General features: G+C 30.3%; 1 protein-coding gene across 1 annotated transcript in view; it reads right to left on the bottom strand.

Annotated features, from left to right (window-relative positions):
- Window positions 1-25722, bottom strand: part of LOC129962298 (uncharacterized) — a 91324-nt gene extending 65602 nt beyond the window's left edge. Inside the window, exons 1-8 of the mRNA XM_056076045.1 lie at window positions 25612-25722; window positions 19091-19176; window positions 17203-17451; window positions 13150-13185; window positions 8845-8967; window positions 6598-7167; window positions 3914-3958; window positions 921-1073 (exon numbers count right to left, since the gene is read on the bottom strand). Of these exons, the coding sequence (XP_055932020.1) occupies window positions 921-1073; window positions 3914-3958; window positions 6598-7167; window positions 8845-8967; window positions 13150-13185; window positions 17203-17451; window positions 19091-19176; window positions 25612-25673 (1324 nt within the window). The 5' untranslated portion in view covers window positions 25674-25722. The remainder of the gene's footprint in view (window positions 1-920; window positions 1074-3913; window positions 3959-6597; window positions 7168-8844; window positions 8968-13149; window positions 13186-17202; window positions 17452-19090; window positions 19177-25611) is intronic.
- Window positions 25723-26531: the final 809 nt, after the last annotated feature.

The raw sequence follows: 26531 nt of genomic DNA, 5'->3' as shown, positions 1-26531 counted from the left end.
ATCCAAGAAAACACATTCGCACACAATAAATATATATAAAATATCCAACGAAGCATAAATAGGATGAATTTATACCATCAGAAAACAATAATTATTTTTTAAATTTCGCTATTACAAATTTTACTTAAGTGTGTTTGATTTGTTATTCATTTGAATATTCAACAAATTTAACACAACAACCTAATTAGAATATATCTTTGATAAAGCGGTTCTAATCTCTCCTTGTCTGCTAAATTTTGCAAAACTCATGAGTTAAGAAGTCAATAAAAGGAAGAAGTTTTGCATTTTCTGTTGAACAAAACAATTTTACCTGAGAACTTGTGGTAAAAATCTGGTTGAGCTGCAATATATAAGAAAAAGTGTCGGGGAAAATTAGACCACATCTGCATTTGACTTCGAGATGAACCCTCTAACATCCAATCCGATTATATCGAGCTATTTCTTGCTAACATTAGACAAACAGTTTTTGAATAATGCTTGTTAGAAGAACAGTCAGAGAATAAAAATATATTCTGCTCTTTCCGAAAAGTGTTCCTAGTTCACGCATATCCTTAACCAATTAAGTTTCCGAAAGACAAACAATAATTAATTACAGAATAATGCAGCATTAGTGTTACTTGTTCACCGTTTTAGAAAATCAGCCATATAAAGTTTTGATATCAATCTCTAAATTTGTGTTATTGGTGTTGGTTCCCAATTTCGTAACTGCGACCAATCAATGATAAACAAAGAAGATATAAAATTTTCATTGTTCATTATGGTTTAATTTCTTTATATTATTTTCAGCGTTTATACTTTCTATTTTACTTTCTCTTGTATATCTGTGATAAAAGCACTTGCTTTCTATTTCTTTTTTTATATATTAACAAAACAATGATTTAAAAAAATACTTTTATTTAATTATATCAAACAATACTTACCACTTAGACCCGCAAAGCATGCTAGACATTTTACAGGTAGCAATGCTGTCAATGCGCTGACCACAATCTTTGGGTCTCTCGTCCTTGTGATATCATAAACGATATTTGTACGTAAATTCAAGCATGTGGGCCCTGAATAAGCTGAATCCGCTCCTATAAAAATAATATTTTCTTTAAACATTTAATGTATATATTTAAGAGTTCGCTTTGTTAAAATAAATCTTAATACTCAGTGAATTCATATTTCCAGCTTTGAAGATACTGAAATTAGTGTTACGAATCTGTAATGTTGCTTCCCAGCACAGATGGCTCCATAGTAGCAAAGAAAGGACAGTCTTACGGATAGCTGTCTGGATACTAATCGGAGGCCGGATCAATGACCCCCGGGATTGGCGACAACCTTGACGACCATTAGGCCACTTTGCGATGAATTTGGCAACAAGATAATGCTAGAAACTTCCAGAAATTTGGCGATAAGACCAATAGGAGCCGAGTTATTCTTGATAGTTCGAAATTCTTCTCTGTTCTGCTCCGGAAATTATAAAAGGCCGGTCGTCGAAGTAGAAGTCAGTCGTGTAGTAATCGTTTAGTGAGTCAACGATGACTCAATAGGATCACTCCAGCGGAGCACACGCGTTGAGTGAAGTGCAAATGATCAAGTGATTGGTGAATTGAGCTGTGAGCTGAATCTTTGAGTTTATTATTGAAGCTGCATACGTCTGGAGTAGCCAGTCGTATTGTAGTGAGTCGGTAGTTGGGTACAGTAAAAGCGAGGAGACAGCAGACGTTTGGAGAGACCGTAGAGAAGAGTTACGTAGATTCCCTCCTCCTGCTGATTTCTGAGTCTGGCAGCTTTGTGTGTTGTAATTATTGTTTGCTACCGATTACTACTTGTGGTCTGCAGTTTGTTCTAAGTGTGTTGCTGTGTATTGCTTGTGTACGTCTTGGCTGTGTTTTACCATCTGTGTCTTTGTGATAATAAACGTCGTTATTTAATGTTGAGGCCTGTTGACTGTATGTACATTATTCACCCACGTGCAATTTAATGGAATTATTTTGGATTTACGTAGCAATACCAAATAGTTGAAAATTTCTTAATTTTAAATGTAACTTAAAGACTAATCAACGAGAGTCTTTTCTTCCTCCTTCGCTTCAAGTTCCGATAGACCATAAAAAATATGAGCAGAGAAAGAATGAATTTTTACCAAAAGTTATGCACAAGCATGGTTTCTTACCTGTATAATGGACGGTCTTTTTTCATATAAGTGGGAAAGATTTTAAATCCCCAAAGACCACTCCATTAGTGATGTATGGTGGTCTTAAGGCATCTCATTTGGCCTAATAACGATTTCTTCAATTCAGAAAAGAGATGAAAATCTCTCGACTCTAAATCGTGTTCTCAATAAAAAGAGATGACAGAGCAAGTGAGACGCAACAGAATAAATTGTTTAATGAATTTATAAAGTAATTCGGAAGAAATTGAGTATGCTGAAATCCCAGACTACTGGCTGACACACAGACCTTACTAAAACTACGAAAAAATATGGGAGGGGATGAGAATGTTACATTCCTTCTCTCAAAGAATTCCCAGACAAATAAAAAGCTTCAAATAGTTTTAACGCCTATCTAGCATCTCTCACAGCGACGTTCTTCGAAGGGAGAATCGAAAACCTGGTCGTTTGATGTCAAAAAATGTCCAGATCCTCACGGCGATTATATCGAAAAGTAACCATGAGTATGCATAACTTTCGGTAATAAATTCATTTAGTCTCTACCTTTGTCCTTTTATTTATGGCACAAAGGAACCCTGTTTTTGAAGTATTAAGACTCAAGAATTCCAAGATTTATTTCAGTAAAAGTCACTTTAACTTAAAGAAAAAGAATTTATTGAAATGCGAACCATTAGAACCTATGTTACTACGAAACAAAGAAGAAAAGGGAACTTGTGAATGAATGCACAATGTCTCTGAGCCGGCCTCCTGGCATAGGGGTAGCGCGTCTTCCCGTGATCTGGGCGTCCCGGGTTCGACTCCCGGTTTGGACATGGTTGTTCTTCCATTGTTCTATCTGTGAGATGTGTGAATGTGCCCTCCTGTTAAAAGGCGAATGAGTGATGAGTGATGAGAATGAGTGCAAGCGAATGAGTGATGTGTGAGTAGCTAAGTCGTACTCTTGGCCCTAGTTGGCGCTACTATAAAAACAAGAGACGCTCCCCCTCCGGCTTAAATCGCTGTCTTCGTAACAGCGGGCTTGTCCGTGGCAAGTCCCATAAGAAACAACAACAACATGTCTCTGAATCCGCATTTTAAATGTATAAAATATTGATGATACCGAATAACTGATAACTGTTTATTTGAAAACTGGAATTCGAGAACAGAACTGCATTTTTATGTGAAAAAAATCTAAAAAATATATTACTACCGGCTAATAATGCGCGAATTAGAATTGAATTATATTATGTTTTAAACACACAAAAAAAACCTTCATCATATTATATCGAAAGCATTATATTTTTAATAAAATAAATTATCCTAAATCGATGTATACTAACTCAAAAATTTATAAAAAAGGGGGGTTCTAAATTTTAGATTTGAACCCTTTGAACAACTGTGATCTCTGACGAGATGAATTCATTCAAAAATTTTATCTTTAGCCGGCGATAATTTATGATGATCTGTGAGAAGAATGTTATTTTAAATAATAATAAGGACAAAATCAACATTTGTCACAGACTTCTTTGTAAATTTATAAACGAATTATCTTCCTTTTCAAGAAAAAAAAATTGAATGTCCCTTTGAAAGACTAAAAATAGAATCAGATGACTTTTATATTAATAAAAACTGTCCACTAATCAATCTATCAATCAGATATAACGCTATCTATATTTAATATTTTTTATTCTGTGTTTTTATTTGTTTATTATTGTTACTTATATCAAGATTTTAAAAATACCTGAATGATAAAAATTAAATTAAGTGAAATAAGAAACTCACCTTGTAGAGTAGATGCGTCAGGAACTCGAATCACCGCCAAGTTTGCTAGAATAAATATTGAATAACATTTAATCCAAATTAGCAATGGTGCTGCAAAGGAAACTTCTAAACAATTATTTCGAAAAATACAATTTTGACATCGTAAGGCTTCAGAGGGTAATACGGCGAATACACAAATAAAAAAGGTCCTATTATCTTGAAGAGAAGACTAAGACGTTGCTAAAGCAGTTCCTCGAGCTGAAGTAGCCTAATAATATTTCTTATAGATGGGGAAATCTGAGCCTGCTTGACATTTAGCTTTATTACTATTTTTTGCTTCGATTTGCAATTTCACCTTTATTTCATTCAATTAATAAATTGGAAAGGTAATGTATTATCAAACTAGATACGATTTGTTAATGCTCTTCAATAATTTGTGAAAACTTATTTGGTTCTTACACGAATCGAATTTGAATTCATAAACATAACTGTAGATGTTGTTGGCTGCAGAACTGCGTTCTTTTATTGTTATTAAATTTGTTAATAACTTTTGTTATACCTTTATTATTTTCTGTTCTACGTGGGTTTTGGCGATGAATTCAATTTGAACCATTTAAATTGTTGATAGCTATTTGATTTTTTTTTTTGGAGGGGGAGGGAGATTTTCTTTCAATTTTAATTATTTCAGGTAAAAATAAATAAGTTATTTTCTTAAAAATAATTAAATTACGTCTTGTTACCATTGCTTTTTTTGCTTGATTGAAATAAGACTCAGTAGAACTCGATTTATTGCAACAAACAATAAAATGGCTGAATTGCCTTTACTGACCATATTTCTTTTTAAAAAAAAACAAGGTAATCAGCGAAATTTCAAGTTTAAAAATGTTAAATCAAAAACGGAAGCACAAATAGTTTTAAAAGCAATAGCACTAATAAATAACCACGTGATTTTTCATTTTTACCATGACATTAATATCATAATTTTTAATGAAATAAGAGTGACCATATTAACCTTTGTCTTATTTTAGGTGGCAGATTTCTCGAAATATCTTGCTTCTATTATATTGTGGGCTATTTGGTTATATGTATCAGTTCTAGAACAGATTATTTGAATCTCCACAACCATTCTGTCAGTCGAATTTGGAGTCTTATGTTGGCAGCTTCGTCTGGTTCCAACAGAAGGCACCAAATAGTCTCGATTATAACTATTATGACTTCTATATCGAGACTAATAGACAAAATCGAGAGCCGGCATGAATAAGGTTGTAATATTTTAAATAAAACTGAATGTTCCTGTTTCTAAATAAATTATTTTAGTTTTTATACAGCAGCTTATTCTGATTATACGGTAATCAAATCACACACCACACTTTAGCCATATCTTAACTGCAGAGGATTTTTTTAAATACATAAGTTCAAATATAAGTGACGAGAATATACTTAGAAATATTAATTTTATAATAAATTAATGTGACAAAGACATATTATCTCCACTATATTTAATTGAGATAGAACAATGGAATTTTTCATTACATCAATGGTCCTGTTCAATTTATGCTACAGTAGCATTCTACAATAAATCGATTAATAAATCAAACATTCCCATCTACCAAGCTCAATTTCTCTATTTCAAAATCCCTGTGACTTTTTACTTCGAAATTATCTTAAAATCATGGTTTATCGAAGAGTTATTTACATCGCAGATAACGCATAATGTTGAATAATGTGCGATAATATATTATTCAATATTCAACTATATTATACAATATTTCGAGTAAACGTGCGCTTCTAGAGATATAGCTGTAGAGATATACTGTAACTCGGTTATTTTTCTTTTATTTTTAACGAGATATTCTATAGTGCCTTTTCGCTTTCCAGCGAGACAAAATTTTATTATAGAAACTAAGTACAGTATAACCTTGAAATTTGCACAGTTTATAAAAAAGATTTTAATTTCTTCCTATGAGATTTCTGTATTTTGCTCAAATAATTTTTTTTTATTTGTAATAATTTTTCTCATTATTCTTTATAAAGGAAACTACTACTATCTATTCAAAGATTAATAATAGCTAATAAAAATAAAAATAAAAAATTATAAATATTTATCTATATGGTTCAATAAATAATGTCGATAAACATCTGTGAAGGGAAGAATCTAAAAATAAGATTCAAAAAATCCTGCAAAGATCTCAAATAATCGGCATTTCTAAATAAAGTACCCTCTAACTCTATATATGAAAATCGGGTAAGAATTTTTACAGCGACCTCATAATATCTATTCCATGATTATATAGCTTGCGCAACATTGTTTTTTACCCTAAGGTTTTACAGCAGGATCTCTTTCCATGTCATTCATTTTTGGAACTTTTCTTCATCACTCATTTTCATATTTCTAAAATACATGCATACGGATTTGATATCCTTAAGAACACTGATTTTATCAACATTTTTCTGAATTACAGTGCTTTAATTCTAATTTTTCTGTCTCAGCGTTTGATATAGACTAATTTTATTCCATCAAGAGTTTTGAAAAAGCTGAATCGTCTCCTTCAAATCCTTTATAAATATATTATTCTGAATTCAATTCATGATGTAAAACGGTAAAACTACATTGCAGACTCCCATTTCAGTTTTCATTTAAAAAAATCTTGAAATAAACAAAATATTAGATCGTAAAGTGAATAAATGAAAATTTGACATCATACCGAATCCGGCGGTACAGTATTGTCCTGTAATATCTCCTGCTGTGTCAAGCCGGGCACATACTGGACATGTGTCTAGTACCAGACACTGCGTCAAACTTGGGTAGACGAAAGATCCCTTGCCACTGTGTGATGGAGGTAGAGTTTGTTTTATTGGTAATGTGGGAAGTGGCACGGTTGGCACTGGTCGAACTTGAGTCTGTATTGGTTGTTGAGCTGGAGCAGAATTGTCAGGAGAAAGTGGCTCATATGATGTATGTCCATACGGAGGAGGTGCTTGTGTTTGCGGAGGTATATATGGTGTAGGTGTAGGTATATATGATGGAGATGTTTGTGTAGGTGGAGATACATGTGGTTGGATAGGCGGAGGAACGGGTGGTGGGCCGTAAGGCCCAGAAACTTCGGGATTGTAATTAACCAGAGGGCATTGATTTAAAACATCAAGAATCTCTTTCTCAATATATCGATCAGTGGAAAGTAACACGGCTCGTTCAGTAAGCACAATTTGATTGAACAATAAACCATCCTTAAGAAACGTTGACAAGGGCGTAATCAGAAAGTATAGTCCTGAAGCTGCAATGAATAAATAGATAATATTAAAAAATATCTCTACAAATAATATACACAAATATACAATATTTGTTGGCGTTCTACAGGGGAGACTGAGCCTACAGCTGCTGAATTTTATGCGGATGTGTTGTGAAAGATGGGAATAGCACCTTCTAGTTATTTGTTTGAAATTTTAAATTAATAATTAGATAGACTTTTTACGTATTTTGTCAACAATTTTCGGAAATGTTATAAAAATTCAAGAAATATTCTTTTGAATATTGTTGAAAACCATGATAAGAATATAATTGTCGTATAATGTTTACCTCGGTGTTTTTTTTTAATTTTAAATATTTTTATACGGCAATACTATTTACTATTGCATGAAATAAAAACCTTTTCATTTTTTTCTTGTAGAATCCATAAATAGAATCCTCTCTCTAAGATATTAAATATTTTGAAATATATCTATAGTATATAGAAAGATTAAATTTGTTTTTCTTTTACTTTTAATATCAAGTTTCAACTCCTATAACTGGTAATAAACATATTCACATAATACATATTTCATATTCGATTAATTATACAATGTATGCCAACAGCAACATTTTTATAATGGATAAGCTCGTTTAGCAATAATTACAAATGAATTATAATAATAAATATATTTCAAATGAAAGTAAATTTATATGTGGATTCAATTTTGGATTTTACATGAGGGATCAGACATTGAAGTTACCACACAACAAAGGATAACGTGCAATTAGATGTTAGATGAAGAGAGCAGTTACATTTCCATACCATTATGTTATCATACGCACACAGTCTGCTAAAAGAATATGGCTTAAATTTCTAACATATTTAGAGTTTAAAAATATTTTATTGAAAGAACCGTGAATATTAAACTACGTATAAAAGATTTAATTGAAATTAATCCAATTTATACTTTTTCCGAAAAATAAATCGTTAAGGACAAATATTTATCATTTTTAACAACTCAAACAATAGGAAACACATTAATTCTTAGATTATTAAAAATAGAATATTTTAATTATATTAGTTTAAAATTTCATATTAATTTTTTTTAAGTTTCATGCTTTGCTTTTTCATGAAATCTTAAGACATTTTTAAAAATGAGAATGGAATGACTATATAATATGTGTAAGATAGCAGGTTAATCTTTTAGAAGGAAAAAAACACGCATATCTTTTCTTGTTAATTCTACTGAGCTATATTTTCTACCTTACCAACTTTATCATCAACAATTTAACGAATAGCTCCTGTTAGAATATTATAGCTTTAAAAATAATAAAAATAAAATTTAGAACAGTTTTAGGAATAAAATTTTGGAATAAAGTTTAAAGTAATATTGATAGTTAAATTCATCAATTTCTGTAAATTAATTAGTTTGAAAAATGTTTATAATAATTCATCTTCAAAGCTTAAAAGCCTCTTTCTGCAATGTTATAAAATCCAGTACATTAATTATGATAATGTAAAAATACTTAAATTTTTTTAACATTACATGCTATTTGAAAGAACGAAATTTAATATAAATAAAATCATTCTTAGAAAAAGAAGTGAAAGAAATAATAAAGAATAGATAATCCTCTGTAAAGCTAGCCCAATTGTAGAACAGAATACTAAGAAAAAAATAAAGAAGAAAAATGCAAATATAAAAGTTATGGAGAAAAAGTTAACCCTTCACAGCGCATTCACATGTCTCTGAAACAGAAAATCTCAACAGCCTCCTAAATTCTTTTTCGTTGAAATTCCCATACAATTTCAGCATTCCGAATTTTCCGCATACTCGGCCATTGTCATCTGAAAACATAAAAAATAAATATCTATTTTAAGGAATTTCAATGGTTCTCAATCAATCATACTAATAATAAATAATAAAGAAAAATTCTATAATCCGATTTGCCACGCACAAATTGATAAAAATATATCTAAAAATCAATGTAAAAACGTCATTAAGTAGCATCATTTCAAGCAACATTCATTTAAAATTTTGATTTAAAGGTAACCGTACCTTAAATTCGAAAAATGTTTTCAACATATATTCAACCAAAACAGCCCCAGCTGATTTAGTCGTGCAATAAAATGCAAATCTTTTCATGAAAAATTATCAAACTAATTCATCATGGCATGAATTTGGGACAAAATGAATAATTGACTAAAAATTATAATGCACATATAAATTTTGCACTGAAAGAAATTGCTACTATTTTACTTTATTTATTTATAACTTTTATATAATTAATAAAGAAATTTTGAAAGGTCAGCAGTTTTTATTTTTCAGAATAATATAGAATTAGAAAATATATAATCACATATGGTATTTAAAAAAAACTACAAGGCATATCAAAATTGTTACATTTAGTTGATCCAGCACAAGCAAATTTTATAATCCAGCTATAATACAGTTGACAATATCTCAGATATGATTGCATCAAATTAATTAATGAACATTCAGTAAAAAATTTCATGCACATTGGTCGAAAGAAACAATATTATATATATATATATATATATATATATATATATATATATATATATATATATATATAATATTGTTTCTTGTTGTGTTTGTTTAAGTGTTGTTTCACAAACACTTAAATCAAAACTAATCACTAAAATCGATTTGAATATACAGGGTATCCCATAAATACTGGGACAAACTTTAAGGGGAGGTAGGGGACATCACAAGGATTCAGATTTGCATAGCAACCCCTGGTCCGAAACGCCTTCATTCGGCGCTAGGTGGCATTTAAGGAAGCAGACCTGCAATCCCTCAGTCATTTGAGCTGCGATCGCCCGCAGAGGAGTATGGAACGTTTTACGAACACGGAGCTGGCAGATATGTACCTAATTTATGGATTGGCTTAAGGAAATGCCAAAGCGGCTGAACGGTTGTATCGAGAAAGGTACACACAGAGAGATGCACCGGGACGCTGAATGTTCAGTAATTTGCATCACAATTTGTGTAAATATGGGTCGTTACGAGATAATTGACATAATAACAGTGAGGTAATAGTAATAATAGTGAGGTAATAGTAATAATAATAGTGAGGTAATAGTAATAATGAGGACAAGCGACGAGTGACTTTAACTCCCAGGATGGAAGAAAATAAGTTGTATACCGTTAGAAGGAATCCGAGTGCCAGCGTACGAGCCGTCGCTACTGCTGTTAGAGGATCTCGGAATAATGTTCATCGTGTTTTGCAACGTGAAGACTTACACCCATACCATCAGTTACTGCTCCCCGCAGATTATCCTCCTCGTGAACGTTTTGCACGGTGGTATCTCGATCAATGTTGTCAAGATGCGAATTTCCCATCCTACGTTTTAATGACGGATGAAGCGTACTTAATGCGAGATGGGATATTCAACTACCACAATGCGCATTTATGGGCTGGCGAGAATCCCCATGGCATAAGACCACATGCTGCCCAACATCGCTTTTCAGTGAATGTTTGGGCTGGTGTGGTTGGTAACGTCTTAGTCGAACCTTATTTGTTGCCATCGCCACTAACATCTGCAGAATATCTCATCTTTTTGCAAGAGGTTCCACCAACTTTACTTGACCCTATGCCACAACGTATCAGACACCATATGTGGTTTCAACGTGATGGGGCACCTCCCCATTATGGCAGATGTATTCTGAACATTTGAATCAGGTGTTTGGTCACCAATGGATTGGTCGTGGTGGACCGGTTCCTTGGCCATCACTCTCTCCTGATTTAAAAAGCATCGATTTCTTTCTTTGGGATGCACTGAAAAGTGCTGTGTACGCAATACCTGTGGATTCAGAAATGGATCTGGTTGCAAGAATTGTCTGTGCTGCTGCGGATATCCAGCAAAATCCGGGTGTATTTGACAGAGTTCGGAAGTCTATGGTCCGACGGTGTAACGCATCCATCGCTAGCAATGGCGGAAACTTTGAACATATTTTGTGACATTTTCAAATATCATGCACCACAGCACATGTAATATCTTTGACCAATAAACATTTCAGATTATCTCAATCTTGTGTCTCTTCATTTCCTGTACCTGTCATACTACTTTCCCATGGCGTTTCCGACCACAGGTTGTTATGCAAATCTGAATCCCTGTGATGTACCCTACCTCCCCTTAAAGTTTGTCCCAATATTTATGGGACACCCTGTAGAATGATAAAAATTGCAGAACTCAGGTCATTAACTTTACTACAAGCTTAAGGCCCCATTTCTAATTTTTATCCAGGCTTAATTTTATTCGCACACTGATAAATTAGTCAATTCAAACAAAAAAGGATGAATGTTGAAAGGAAAACATTCTCAGTTTCTGGACACTAAAACCGAAATTAAGATTTCATATCCGATAATGTTTTTGACCAAAAGGGTGGGATTAATTTTTAACTTCGCCCAAAATTACAGATGTTGGTGGACGGTTATATGTCTTGATATTTCATTTGCACGAACAGGGTAAGAACTACAAGGATTCGGTTGGGAAGTTTTGGAACCCCCAACATTCTGACCCGTACTTGGACACCCAAATTTTCAGCTTTTTACATCCATAAAGAGTTTCTTCGAGCAGTCAGAAGTTTTAAAGAGAATACATACGAGCCGATGGCATTCTATCAAACCAGGATTTTCAAATAGATCCAGTGTTAGGACAAATTTCTTAACATGAATGGCAATTATACCAAAAAGTAATATATTCTTAATATTTTTATTTTCGTTTCATATTGTCATGTATTGAATTATTGCATAATTGCTTTTCATTATTGTATGCAAAATTATTGACTTTGCTTATTGATATCCTCTAGTTTATAAATGTCGTCATATCCCTTGAGCACACTCACGGGGTATTTTTGATGCCGCCATTTCTCTTTTGTTCAGAATTTCTAGGAATTTATAAAAATTTACTCCTGTCACTTCCTATACCTTCATAGGGAAACTAGAAGAAGGAAATTAGAACAGCAGAAATTTATGAAACAATGGACCTCATTTTTTTCATTGGGATCAACGAGAATACCCGAGATTTAGAAATATTCTCGGAAGTTTTCCTATTGACAGTAAAAACGACAATCGCTCAGAATCGTCAGATAATTATAAAATTTTGGAAAATGATCATGATACAGAATCGTAACTAAACGCAGATTCTGAATACTCTAGAAAATATGTTCCTTTTCTAAATGAGAAATGATAAAAGTGTTTTTTGAGTATGTATATGAAAATGAATGGCAAAAGTTATGAATTTACAAAATTGTATGTTTAAGCACCTTTTTCCAAAAAAAAAAAAATCAAACGTAAATTCTATACAAAACATAGACTTTCTTATTCTTTCAATATTTCTATATGGAAAAAAAACTATTTATTTTAAAAATAATAAATTTTATATGAATGGAATAGGGAAAAATAAAATGAATACAGAAAAAGCATGGGGGAAAAAGGACTCAGCTCAATTCTGTTTTTTTTTTTAATTAAAAACCTCTTTTATGTTTTAAATAGAACATATTTGGACGAAAAATATTTTTATATTCTGACCATATTTTATTTTTATACAAATAGCCAATTAGATAAGGAGTGAGTGTTTGGCAGTTTGGTGTCAAAATGACCCTGTGCATATGATAATATTAAAAAAAGGGATATATATGCTGAAGGGATATGAAAACCATGGTATCTACAATATACAAAATATATGAACATAAGTAATCTAGATTTTACATAATAAAAAGAATTGCATCCGTACTGATCTCGTGGATGTTAATCAAAATCTATTCAAAAAGCATAAAAGCAGTTTTAAATGATAAGGTTAAATTTTGAAATAAAGGGAATAGGTAGAATAATTACAAAAGCATTATGTAGAAGTTACAAAAGCATTCAGCTCAGAGTCAACTAAAATAGTTTTACTATTAAATTTGCATTCTACATAATGATAAAACAAAGTGGCACATTACAATTAAAAATTAAAATTGATTAAACCAAATAATTATAAAATTATTTAAAACATGCATACCTATCTGAGGAGGTGATATAGCAAGTACTTTCAAAACTGAAAAAAAGAAAAGAAAAGAAAATGTTAATCTAAATTTAATGATAAATCAATAAATTTAAATTAATTTTTAATTTAATCGGTGCACTTTCACTCTGGGGGTATTATTTCCTCCTTATATTCACTTCAAATTAAAATCGTTTCATTATCATTAAAATGCCTTTTGCCAAACTATCCAAAAATTCTTCTCACGAAGTTACCATCTCGCCATTTAGGGTTAATAGCTATATTTGCATACACAAAGCATATTATTTTATCTCTAGCGTTGTTGCTACTCCTAATGAATGAAAAAAAATGAATGCAGATATTTTAAATCATTTTATCAACCATTGAGTTGTTGCTTGAATAAATTTTGTATCATTATTTTACAGTTATTAATAATGTATAGAAAAAAAATTATATTGAAACAGTTCTTTAAAAAAATTATGGTACTATCTGTAATTTTTTTAAGAAACTATAAGATTTTAAAGTTGTTTGGCACATATAATATTCTTATTTTAATTAAAATTAATGTGCATCCAATAAGAAAATTTTGTGCAATATAATTATAACTTTATTTAAAATTATTATTATTTTGTTAGTATCTATGCATATAATATTTTACTATTCTATTAGCATTTATATATATAGTATTTATATATATAGTATTTATACAAAAGTATTAGAATCAAGTTAATAGGAAAAACAAAAATCGAATAAAAATTAAACCAAAAAAATTATTAAAAAAATATTAAAAAAGAAGGCTACCTTTCTGGATTTAAAAATTGAAATTGCTAATGATAAAACAATAGTTGGTATATACGATAAAAGGGATGATTTCAACTTTAAAATAACAAAACTATGTAACTACCATTCCAATCTAAACTCTAAAATTTTCAAAAATCTAATTTTCTCACAAGTTAACAGGATCAAAAGGGTTTGAAATAATAAAAATTCTTATATTGAAGCATCAAATATCCTCCTTAAAAATTTAATTAAAAATGATTTTCCTAAAAATTACTGTAATGTCAATTTTTTAATTAAACAAGGTATGGTTTGGGATTAATATTTTGGCTTAAAAAAAATAGAACTTTACTTGCATATTGGATCACTCAATAGATGGCGCTGGGTGCCTACCTCTGTTTACATAATTTACCGTTAACTTTTAAAAACAGGAAATCACAATCGATTGTTTAAAGTTTCCTTCACTGTTGGATGGTATGTTTTGGCCTTTTCGTTTTTAATTTTAATTTTAATGCTGTTTTTGTTTTTATTGTTATTGTTTATATTGTATTTTTACTTTGTGGTTTTTTTCTAATTTGTTATTTTGTATTTCCTTTCTGTTAAAATGGTATATCTCTTGAGCATAATTTCAGGGGATTTTCGGGTCACGAGGAATCATTATTAGACTTATGTCTGTTTGTCCTCACAGAAAAAATCCCTTTATTTGAATCCCTGCCTGAGGGTGACCCTTGAAGAAGTCTTCAGGCCGGATTCTTTTTTAATATTTTTTTAATAATTTTTTTGGTTTAATTTTTATTCGATTTTTGTTTTTCCTATTAACTTGATTCTAATACTTTTGTATCAATTCATCTGTGTTTTAGAAGTAGCTGCAATTGCGCTCTCTAAATACTATGAAGTTCCTTTTTGGTTTTAGTTTAAATAGGTAATAAATTTTAGTTGCGATTTCGAAACTGTTTTGTTTCGTTTTCATTTTAGTTTCGTTTTCAAACTTTTTCTTACTATAGTATTTATATATATAGCATTTATATATATAGTATTTTTCATATAAAAATATTACATATGTCTTTAAAAATATTATATACATCATTTGTTTGCACGTGCATCGACATTACGATAAACACTATTAATAAAAATACCTTTAAGTTTTTATAAGTAATCAAAAATATAGGTAATATGAAATTTACACCTACTTCTGAAACAATCTAAATTATTTCGGAAATGAAACTAAAAATTATTTCGGAATCAAAACTGAAAAATTATTTCGGAATCAAACTAAAAAAAAGTAAAAAAAAAAAGTAGAAAAAGCATCATTGTATTTAGAGAGGGCAAATGTAGCTACTACTAAAACACAGATGAAACTAGACTAATTAGTAATAAAAACCAAGTTAACAGGGAAAAAATAGAATCAAAATTAAACCAAATAAAATAAAAATCCGGCTGAAGACTTTTTCAAGGGTCACCCTCAGGCAGGGATTCAAAATTAGGGATTTTTTCTGCGAAGAATCTGACCTTAGTCCAACAGTATTGACCCCTCGTGACCCGAAAATCCCCTGAAATTAAGGCCTAAAAGATACACCATGTTTTACAGAAATGAAACAAAACAAAAAATTATAAAAGAATACGACCACTAATTAAGCAAAAAATACAATTACTTAAAATAAACTATATAAGAACTCTCGTAACCAATTATTAAAATAAAAAGGAAAAAACATACCAGCAGCAGGTAAAAATTTTATAAAAAGATTTTTGCGCTTGGGTATACCGTTCTATTTTTTTTTTTTTTTCATCATTCGTAGTTATTTTTGCAAAAAAAAAAAAAAAAAAAAAATTGAAGTGAAAAGTCAAATTTATGCAAATTTATGTCAACTTTTATATTTTTGTTTTCCTCCATCAATTTATAACTTGCCCATTTTCCTTCTTTCTGTATTTTTCCAGTTGCATACAAGTGAAGGAATACTGTTTGGTGAATAACTCTTAACTGTTCTGCAGGCTCTTCTAGAGTTAACATGGATTTTCATGCCATAAAGCTTAAAAATTCTCATCTTCCATTTTTTTTATTATTATTTTATTGCACTTGGACGTGAATCATTCTCAAAACTAAATTTTCAATCGCAAAATCTTGCAAACTGCTTTTTTACAGGTGAATGACTCGCAGAATGTTCACCCAATGTCAAATGAATCAATTCCATAGCTTGAGCTGCATTTTTTTTAACAGAATAGTATGCAACGACATAAATGTTGTTTATCGACATCTTTTTCTTATAAAATCTTATAACCAGCTAGGCATACTGTCTTTCTTATAAAATTAATTATTAATTACAAAATTACATTGGAATGACAGCTTGTAAATGACTGAAACTTATGTGCAAAGCTACATACATCCAAAATTGTGGACGAATTGGCTGCGCTAAAGTAGGTTTTTTTTAATGAAACCAACATCAGAGCCGAGATTCTACTTTCATACTTATTAATTTTTAGACCTGGAGAATTTTTGAGTTGAGAGTCACACTACTGTTTTATTTTTTTATAATCAATGTATTTAAATATATTTTTGGAAAACGCATGGATAAGTTTGGGTCTTGTGACATTAAAACTCGATTTTTAATTTCAATACTATAACGAATATAACTATGATCAAATAAGCATTTTGAAATATATACATTTAAGAAAAAGATTGAATGTGCGAATTCTCTTTTTCACAATCTTTATCTTTTATTGTGAAACTATATAATTGTTTTCACTTATTTGCAAAAAAAGTTGTAAAAAATGAGAGAGTTCTTTTTTTTATGAGTTTGATCTATTAGTTTTATGATAGTAAAATGCAAAAAAAAAAAAAAAAAAAAAAACCGCGGACCGTTATTTATTCTACCTTAACAGGGAATTCGAAAAGAAAAAAATCTGTGTGCTCGTGGCAGCTCCGGCCTAATACAGAAATTGTAGGTATTTGTTGTTTGGCCAATTTCTTGCTTTAGTCTTTGCTCCACCCATATCCTGAAAAACTACAGTGTCTAAGCTGCAAAGAGCCTGTTTATCATCTAGCAAACTGGAACCTGAAAATCGGCCAGCCCTTCACAGTTCAGCCACTATTTGCCCAAATCATTACCAATTAAACCAAAGTAATAATTATCTGCAAGACACTACTTAAAAAAGTGTAATGTATCTCAATCCTTACTTACTAAGTTCAGATATTATTACTTACTAAGCGCCAATATAACCACTAATTGGCAATTAAACTGCAGAAACCATTATCTGAAAGTCATTACTTACTAAAATACAACAATACTCATTCCTTACCAACTAAATCGCAGAAACCAGGAGGAACTTGGACTCCTTCATCAGTGCATATAGGACATGTGGTGGCTAATGGTGGACACATTTCGAAAAGAGTAGGAATGCCATATCTGGCTGGAAAAGAGCCGTAATCCAGTCCTTGTCGTCGAGGCCGTCCTTGTGGAAATCGAGTCTTCTTACGTTTTGAGCTTTCTGTTACCACAGTAGAAGGTTCGATGGTGGCATTTGTTATAAGTACGGGCTCAGATATTTCTAAATTAATACAAGTACATATAATATTATATATATATTTTAAAAATCATAAAATTCTCTACCTACTCAAATTTTTATAACTTAAAATGAAACCTATAAGATAAATTTTGTATTTTTTGTAATTAATGGAAAAATATATCTCTTTCATTTAATATACAGATAACCTATCGCTTAATATAAATATTCAAAATACTGTATATATAGGAATCGTAAATAAGGCATCGATTTATTGGGTTTTTCTTAGACATAATATAATATATATAGGAATCGTAAATAAGGCATCGATTTATTACGTTTTTCTTAGACATAATATAATATAAGTCCGGCAAACCTTTGAAACGAAAGAGCCCTATTTAACCCAAATAACATTCTTAAATGAACATATTTCTAGTAAAGAAGTAGCTAGTGTGACAAATAATAATTGTATTCTTTAAAATAGCTTCAATAACATCTGAAAGCTAAGTTCGCATTAAAAAATGGAGCCATTGCTTTTAAACAATATTGCGATATCGGATTAATCCCATTCAATACCAGGACACAGAAGCGTTCCGTAGGTAATCAAAAAGAGCAAACGGAGACAGTAAATCAACTTCTCCTCTATCAGATCTTTCGGATCATCACATGCGATAGAACAATCAATCCCTTCAAGAAGATCTATTTTGACCTATTCATCTGCTCACTAATGAATTATCCAAAGCTGAGGAGGGTTGGATACTTCTTTGTGATTACGGACATAGACAAAAAGCATATTCCATCGATTCTCAAAGTGTGCGCCATTTCACTCTGAGGATTTTCGCCTTTCTCAAGAGTGCTCCATAATTATATAATTTTCATATTTATTTACATTTTTAATTTAATTTCTTGACATTTTTGCAGAGCACTTATACGAAATCTGGAATTAGCAAATTATGCTTTCAGAATCACAATATCTATAGTTTTTAATGGATTAAAAATCAGTTTAATGCCTTTGCTCCATCTACATTTATTTCTGCAGGGAAGATTTTATTGAATTATGCTGTTGCAATTCATTAAAACAAAATTACGTTACATAGATTAGCCGAATTTTGGTTATCAATAAAAGATGAATATCTACTTCTAAGTACTAAGGTCAAAGAATTTTAATTCTATTTGGATTTCTTATTTATGCAAAACCGGGTTTTTGATAGTTGCTATCATAAAGGATAGCTAAATCTAGTGTAACTCCACAATTCGAGAAAGTATATAGTGAACAATAAGCTCATCAATCTGACTGGTTATAATTATGAAAATTTCTTCAATAAATTTGAAAAAACTCCTGATTGCAGTTTAAAATAAGAATAGCTTGGTGAAAAGCAGGATTCAAAACGTTTGAGAACTACACTAATTTCTAAGTTTCTAAGAATCTAAATTCCAAAGTCGCCCTGAAGAACTGCGTAACGATAAGATATATTGAATTTTCACCACTATTCGATGCAAAAATAACTGAAATTTCCTATTTTCTAAGAATTATTTATTTTCATACCTATAATATTTTTCAAAAGTATAATGAATTCAAGTCCAGTTGTTATATTTTAATTATTTTATATAATAATCACACCTTTGCATCGTATTCAATAACTAAAAATTAAACGTTCATGAGTTTTTGAGGAAATATTTTTACCTTGTGATGAAAGTGTTGTAGAAATATCAGATGTCTCATTTTCATATGAAGTCTGATGCAATTCGCTGGTTACATTAGCCAATGAACTGAAAAAATGGTACAATATAAATAAAGAAATATTCTGTGTTAGAATATCTGTTACTCGGTAACAACTAGACAGAAATTTCAAAATTTAACGGCAATAAATATTAAATATTAAGAGAAAATGTTGTAAAATATATTTTGGTTCCAAAATTTAAATCACAAACAATGTAATTTTCTATATGCAATAATCCTTACAAATAAATGAATTAATTTATCAAAACAATGACATTTCTTTCTTATTATGTTTGGAGAAATATTAGAATTCTAATGCAGTAACTACTTTTTTCCCCCTCAAATTCTAAATAAATTATTTATACCAGAAATATTAGTTTGTACATTGAAATAACATAAAATCTAAAGTAAGCTGCAAATATTGAAAAGTTTTGATTTGGTTATTGACAAAATTTTGTCAGTACATTCGTCATAAAACTCTAATCCAATACGCTGCTTGTAATCCCACATGTTAAGCAATGGAAATATAAAATTTTTTTGATTTAGTTATCGGGAAGGAGAAAAGCAATATAAACTAACAGAATGAAGCCACAATTGTATAAGTGTCAGTAAATATTTGTAAAAAAGAAAAGTAAACTAATATTGAGCTTTATTGAAATTTAAAACAAATGACTTTTGGTGTTGAAAATATTTCTCCAATGAACCAAAAGTTTTTGGGAATCGAATGAGAAATTTGTTATGAAATTATTAAAGGATGAAGAAATCTTTCTTAAACAACTGTGTTGAAAGCTTATAAGCCAGTTAACAGCTACGCTACCCGAGCAATTGCTTTTGTATCATGGTCATGTTACTGGACTGTGAACCACAAGGTCCCAGGTTCTATCCTCGCACATATCAATCCGCTCCATTGGTGACCTCGAACGTGATCTTTCAACCTTCGTACAGCTGTTGTGGCGCCATCTACCCATAGCAAACCAAAAGTCGTCAGATTCACTTGACGCAGCAACACAAAAGTCGTCAGACTCACTTGACGCAGCAACACAAAAAGGCCGCAACAACCCAAAGTCGTCAGACTCATTTGACGCAGCAACAGCAACGACTCACCCACACAACTCTCGCCATAACGCTTGGCGCTACTCAAATGGGTACAGGCGCATTAGATTCAACAGCTAATACATCACCACCCAACAGCCATTTCGTTCGTTTCACCTCCGACTCACTGGAGGGAGAATCTGTGGTGAAAGCTTATAAGCCAGTTAACAGCTACGCTACCCGAGCAATTGCCTTTGTATCGTGGTCATGTTACTGGACTGCGAACCACAAGGTCCCAGGTTCTATCCTCGTGCATACCAATCGGCTACAGAACAAGAAAATAATAACAAAGGCACACCAGATAAAAGAAAAAAAATTCATCAGTATATTTAGAATAAAAATCTAATCCAATGTCCTATTTGTAATTCTATATGTTAAGCAATGGTGAAGAAAAACAAATCAAGAGAGTAAGGATGGTACAGAAAAGAAAAATGAAAAAAAATTATATCCAGTACGCTTATAAATGGATTTTTTAAAAATGGGGAGAAATACATCGAATAAGTGTAAAAGAGAACAGATGAATGGCGGCGTGGCAATTTAGAAATAAGCAATGCTGGGAAAAAATATTTTTCAAAAGAATGTGATTAAAATTAATTGTTAAACCAGCACGAGTGGTCCCCCAAAACTTTCTTTCCTACTGTCTAATAAACTTGCCGTGCCCAAGAATGCCTTATATAACATTGGCGCACAATAGTTACGAAATACTATTTTTTGGCGTAAATTTGGCATTTTTACTGAATTTATCGTGTCATCCTTGACGAGTTATTTGGCGATTAATCCCTTAATAAAGTCCGAACATCGAATTTCAGTTTCAGACATGTTTTTTTCAACCGACTGAAAGAAAAATTTGGCACAAAACTGCACTCGTAGTCACAAAATTCCATAATAAATTTGGTACATTTAAGTCATTGCGTTTTTGAATTATCATGTTTACATGTTTTGAAATTTAAGATCAGCATATAGTCAAGCTTTGCTGGTTTTAGCTCAACATTTGAAAGGTGTCAACACTATAGATGTTAAATCTGTGTACCGAATATTATCTAACTCTCTTCGTTTTGTGGTTATCGTGTTAACTTATTCTCGAACAGACTAACAGACAGACTCTCTTGATAGAAATCTGCAAATTTGGTGTAAAGACCTTATACCAAATTTCAAACACTTTTCTCAAAGCGTTTTTGAGTTATCTAGTCAGACGGACAAGCATTTTTCAAAAATTCAAATGTTTTTCAATATTTAAATTCATGTTTTTAACTCAGGGAAGTCTAAAACGTGAAGATTCGTCAATTCTATTTCGAATTTTTTGACGATTACAATATTTTTTCTATATTACGTATACGAGACAATAAAAACAGTTTTATCTCTAAATGGCCTAAAGATTTTAACTACAATTATTTGAATTGCATTTTAGAAAATTATCGACAAATCTTCGAACAAAAGAAAACAAATATGTATTAAAGCGGAGAAGTTTCTATCGGAGTAAAATGAAACGAAACCAAAACAAATTAATAACTTTCAAAAAAGTGGGGGGAAGAAAATCGCGGGATCAAAGGCGTGCCTTGGACGGGAAACAGAAAAGAAAAAGAAGCACCGCACAGTTGGCTGCGTGCCAAAGTCGGTCTGCGATCAGGGCAGCTCAATTGCCACTAAATTCAGTAAGAAGAATGTGTAATTTTTCCCTTACAATACTGCGCTGTATTGCATGTGAATAAATTTTCATACTTTCTAAGGCTGGTAATCTGCGGCCCCAATTTGTGCAATTCTAATTAATTTATTCAATTTCTTTCTTCTGCCTTTCTTCATTTTTTTTCAACGTACCCATAACGTGAAAAAATAATCTAGCAGAATAAAAATGAGAAAACAAACTTTTAAATAATTTCAGAGATATAATGTTTCATAATAATTGCTGTGAAACCTATTGGATGATCCACCACTGGAGCAGATGTATTATTTATATAGGACAACACAATATTTATACAATATTAACTGATTTTAAAACAAAAACTAAATATAACCAGGCCTAATTGTTACTCTATTTCAAAATTCCAGGAAAGTTGCATGTAAAATATTCCGATGTTAAGATGATGCACATATTTTAACTGTTGGAATGTTTACATACATGCATATTTTCTAACAATTTCATTAATAAAGCTAAAAGTACTTACTTTTTAAATCTATTTAAAATCATTTTATATTACTCTAGATCATTTCATAAATCAATTTTACTTTTTTGGTTTCTTAGCCACTTTAAAAATAATTATGAAGTTTAACTTAATTAAATTGGGAAAATATCCAATGCAGATTATTTTAATTCTTCAAATATTGGAAGAATATAAGCACTAAAACTGGAGGAATAGAAAACTCTCAAATAATGAAAATGGTTCTTAAAGTGCAAAGAATTTTGGTAAATTATTATGCTGAATAGACAAATCCTAAAATGTAAGATCTTGTGACAAATTTTGTGATCCTATAATTTCATTAGTATCTTTGTTTTTAAAAAATCAATAATATTTCACAGTCTGCCTAGAAACCAGAATATAGGATGTTCAACACTGCACATTTAATTTATCTCCAAATGACATATTTGATCGAAAACAAAATTTAAGATAAATAATATAAAATCTCTTTATTAGATATCCATCTGTTCAATGCGTTTTCTAAAAAACGATTAACCATCGGTAACTTTAAATCATTTGATTGTGGATATTCATATCTAAAATATTTAAATATTTCAACCATCTTAAAATACGAAAATTCAAGATAAACATATGTTGAGCAAACTACATGTAATAAAAAAGTAAGGAAAGAGGGGGCATTAATCTGCTCTAATGTCCCTGAAATACATCAATTGAAATACTATGAGCTAAGCGATATAATTGGATATAAAAGATAAATATAAAATGACGCAGCAGCGAAAAGGAAGTATTACATAAACACCAGAAGAGAAACCTATACATATCAAGGACCACGCCCTCTTTCACTGTTTTATTTAATGTCTTTATTGGTAAGCGACAAATTTTTGCTTTAAAGTAAAGCATTTTTCTAGAAACTTCATTATTTACTCAATATTTGTTTGTGATTTGGACAATTTCACTAAACTTTCTGTGTTAACATCAGCCCATCAAGTTTGGTCCATCTTAGTAAAGAAAATCAGCTTTTTCCAACTAGTAAAGATAATTCATTGCTCACCTTAATTCTGACAGAATTGAAAATGCCACGAGAAAACAGAAAGGCACATTGTTTTAGTCTGAAAAGTTAGAGATGTAGAGAACGTAAATCAGATTTCCCAAATAAAATAATTTCAAAAAAGTTTTTTTTTTCAGTGAAATTTATTAATAAAGTAGAAATTAATGACTCTGTGCGTGCTTATTAAAATATTTTATTTTCAACTAGCCAAAATTTCTACCTGCTTTTCACAATATAGTTTTGTTTATCATTCAATTCGTTTTTCTAGAAACTTTGCTTGTTTCAGTTGTTGTTGTTTTTCAGTTATATTTTTTTAAAATGATTTACCATAATTATTAAGCATTAATAAACATTTGAAGAAAATTTTTTTAAATTAATTTCCTTAATACATTGACTTTAAAAACATCAAAATAAATTTTAAAAATTTAATACTTCGATTTTTTTTTCCTAATTCTAGCTAAATTAAACTAGAACAATTACTAACAATGGAAACAAAAAAATTGTATAAAGTTATTACTTCCTCGCTCAAAATTGTTTAGCTATTGTTTTAAAAAATGCTGGTTTAATATAAACTGATTTAATTGTGATATTACTGTATTTGAATCTTTAAACCCACATTTTTTTTCAGTTTGTTTTTTCCCAAATCATGTGTACTACAAAATGCTAAAAGTTAAACACATTTTATTCAAGCTATTTGAAATTTTTTCAGTAAACTTTAAATTATCATCTTAATAGAATTAATGCAGCAATTTGTAAAAATTCTGATTGAAAATTTTTTGAAATCGAAATTTGTTTTAAAATAACGTAAGTGAAAATAAAAGAGCGTATTTTTTTCAAAAAAAAATTGTAAGAACTTTTGAGTAAATATTCTTTTATTTTCAAAACAATTTAGATGTCCAAAATCGAATGCTCAATTCTATTAAATTCATTAAGAGAATTCTTCAAAAATAAATTGATAAGCAAATAATGAAAGTGGATGAGAAAAAAAAACACTTAAAAAAAACTGGTAATTTTTTAAAAAATTTTAAATTTTAAATTTTTGAACAGGAAAAATATTTTTTGAATCTGAATTTTTGAAAAGTTTAAATCTAACCGCAGCAAAGCAAAGCAGATTTTGTCCGAATTGCAGAGAAAAACTTTTGATAAATACCTATAAAATATTTTTTTTAAAAAATATTTTTTAAAAAGCATAGGAATTTGAAGGCACAGAATATGCAAAGAAGACAATATCACAATCACGTGATTACAGTAATTGCTCGTGTTATACGCCAAGCAAGAGCATGTTGCCTCTTGCTGTTGTGTGGCGTCAAATCTTTTTTCTGCTTATAAAATACACGTCGGTTTGCAAAATTAAATTTACGCTGCGCATTTAATAATTTAAGAACTAGCATTCGAAGCAAAATATAATCAGAAAATAAACAGAAAGAAAGATATTAATTCATTTTAAGGACACTAACTCATTGATAATTTAAAGCAGTTACATAAAATCTAAAACATCTGGACTGGTCAAAAAATTTAATCAATAGATTATTATAGAATATTAATAAAACAGCAATACTTCGAATTGTCTTAGAGAAAGGTCGTTAGTGCCATTTTAATAGGAAAAGTTATCAGAGCAGTGTTATGCACAACATTGCTCTGCACATTATGAAGAAAAGATTCAAGATGGCGCACTTATTCTTTTAAGACCATAGAAATCGAAGAAAATCCTAATAAACCGTTTGAAATAATCAATAGTATGGTCAACGAAATACAACAGATAACAAGCAATTTTTAAAATAGAATGCGAATATTTTGACCAATTCCACTAAATTACAAGAATTCTACAAATTAATAATGTTATACAATTAATAATAATATAACAAAAAATTATTATGTCATTATAATCAATTAACAAGAATTCTATAAAGTAATAATGGGGTGTATAGTAACAAAAACTTTATTTGTTTAATGTTAACCGAAGAATAATAACCAAAAGAAGAAATCAGAAACAGATTACCATCCGATTTTTGAAGAAAGCAAAAAATAACTTATAACTTATTCAAAGAAATTTAGACCATACAGCAAATGTATATATTAAATCCAAATATTACATTGTTTTTAGTAATTAGTGTAACCTTCTGCATGTACAAGAGAAAAACAACATCTATTGCTGACTTTTCGAATTTTTGATCTAAAATTAATTAAATGAAATGTTTATATATACTTACAGAGTGAGCTGGGTGAATATGAACCAACTAACAACAATATAAACAAAGAGAGTTTTAGCCATTTCAAATTAAAGTTATTTTCCACCACAAATTTTAAGTACTAAATTCCCCATCATCCATTTCGACTAATGTGACTGGAAATGATCAGAGTTTCACGATAATGTTTCAAAAATCACGATAACTTATTATCACGATTAAGATCTTCTTTTTTGCTGACAGAATCTATTCTCAGTTTGTTTTGGCGTCTTTACTTGAAATTTAGTAGTCAGCGAAATTCTATAATGTGTGAACAGGAACTATTCTTATATCAAATGTAGTTGAGAAACTGGGTTTTTTCAAACGTCCATGATGATGTAGAAAAGAACATAATAAACCAAAGTTTATTACTATATACAAGATAAACTGATTAAGATTGCATAAAACTTTTATATTTTGGTCTGCTAAGAGTAAAAGATTCTTTATCGTAAATATAATTACGAATTCTTTTCAATGTTGTCAGTACGAGATCAACATTAATGTTATAGAATGAATCATTTCGAACTACTCTGCTTACTTCTTATGCAATGTCATTTATCCGAAGTTGTATGAGAGATAACATACGATTTGTTTAAAAAAAATTCTTTTTTTGGATGGATACATAAGAAAAATATAATCTCCTTTCCTCCGCCATTTCCTTCTCTCATTTCATAAGATCTGGATGTAGAAAGTTAAAAACTAGATATAGAAAATGTAAGTAATGAAAATTTTTCAACGATATACTAACAATCGAAGTCAGGACTTAAAAATCACTTTTTAGCATGCAAGTTCTAATCAGTTGCAACGATTGAAAAACTTTAAATCCGAAAATTGCTCGCTATGATGAGGCTATAATTGATTTATTTCAATTGCTTTTTTGTTTTCATTTGTAAGGGTTAGGTATT

This window comes from Argiope bruennichi, chromosome 2, assembly GCF_947563725.1.
Source record: "Argiope bruennichi chromosome 2, qqArgBrue1.1, whole genome shotgun sequence".
In the NCBI taxonomy this organism is placed as follows: Eukaryota; Metazoa; Arthropoda; class Arachnida; order Araneae; family Araneidae; genus Argiope; species Argiope bruennichi.
The sequence above is the reverse complement of the archived record's forward strand: the minus strand, read 5'-3'. Positions and strand labels throughout refer to the sequence as shown.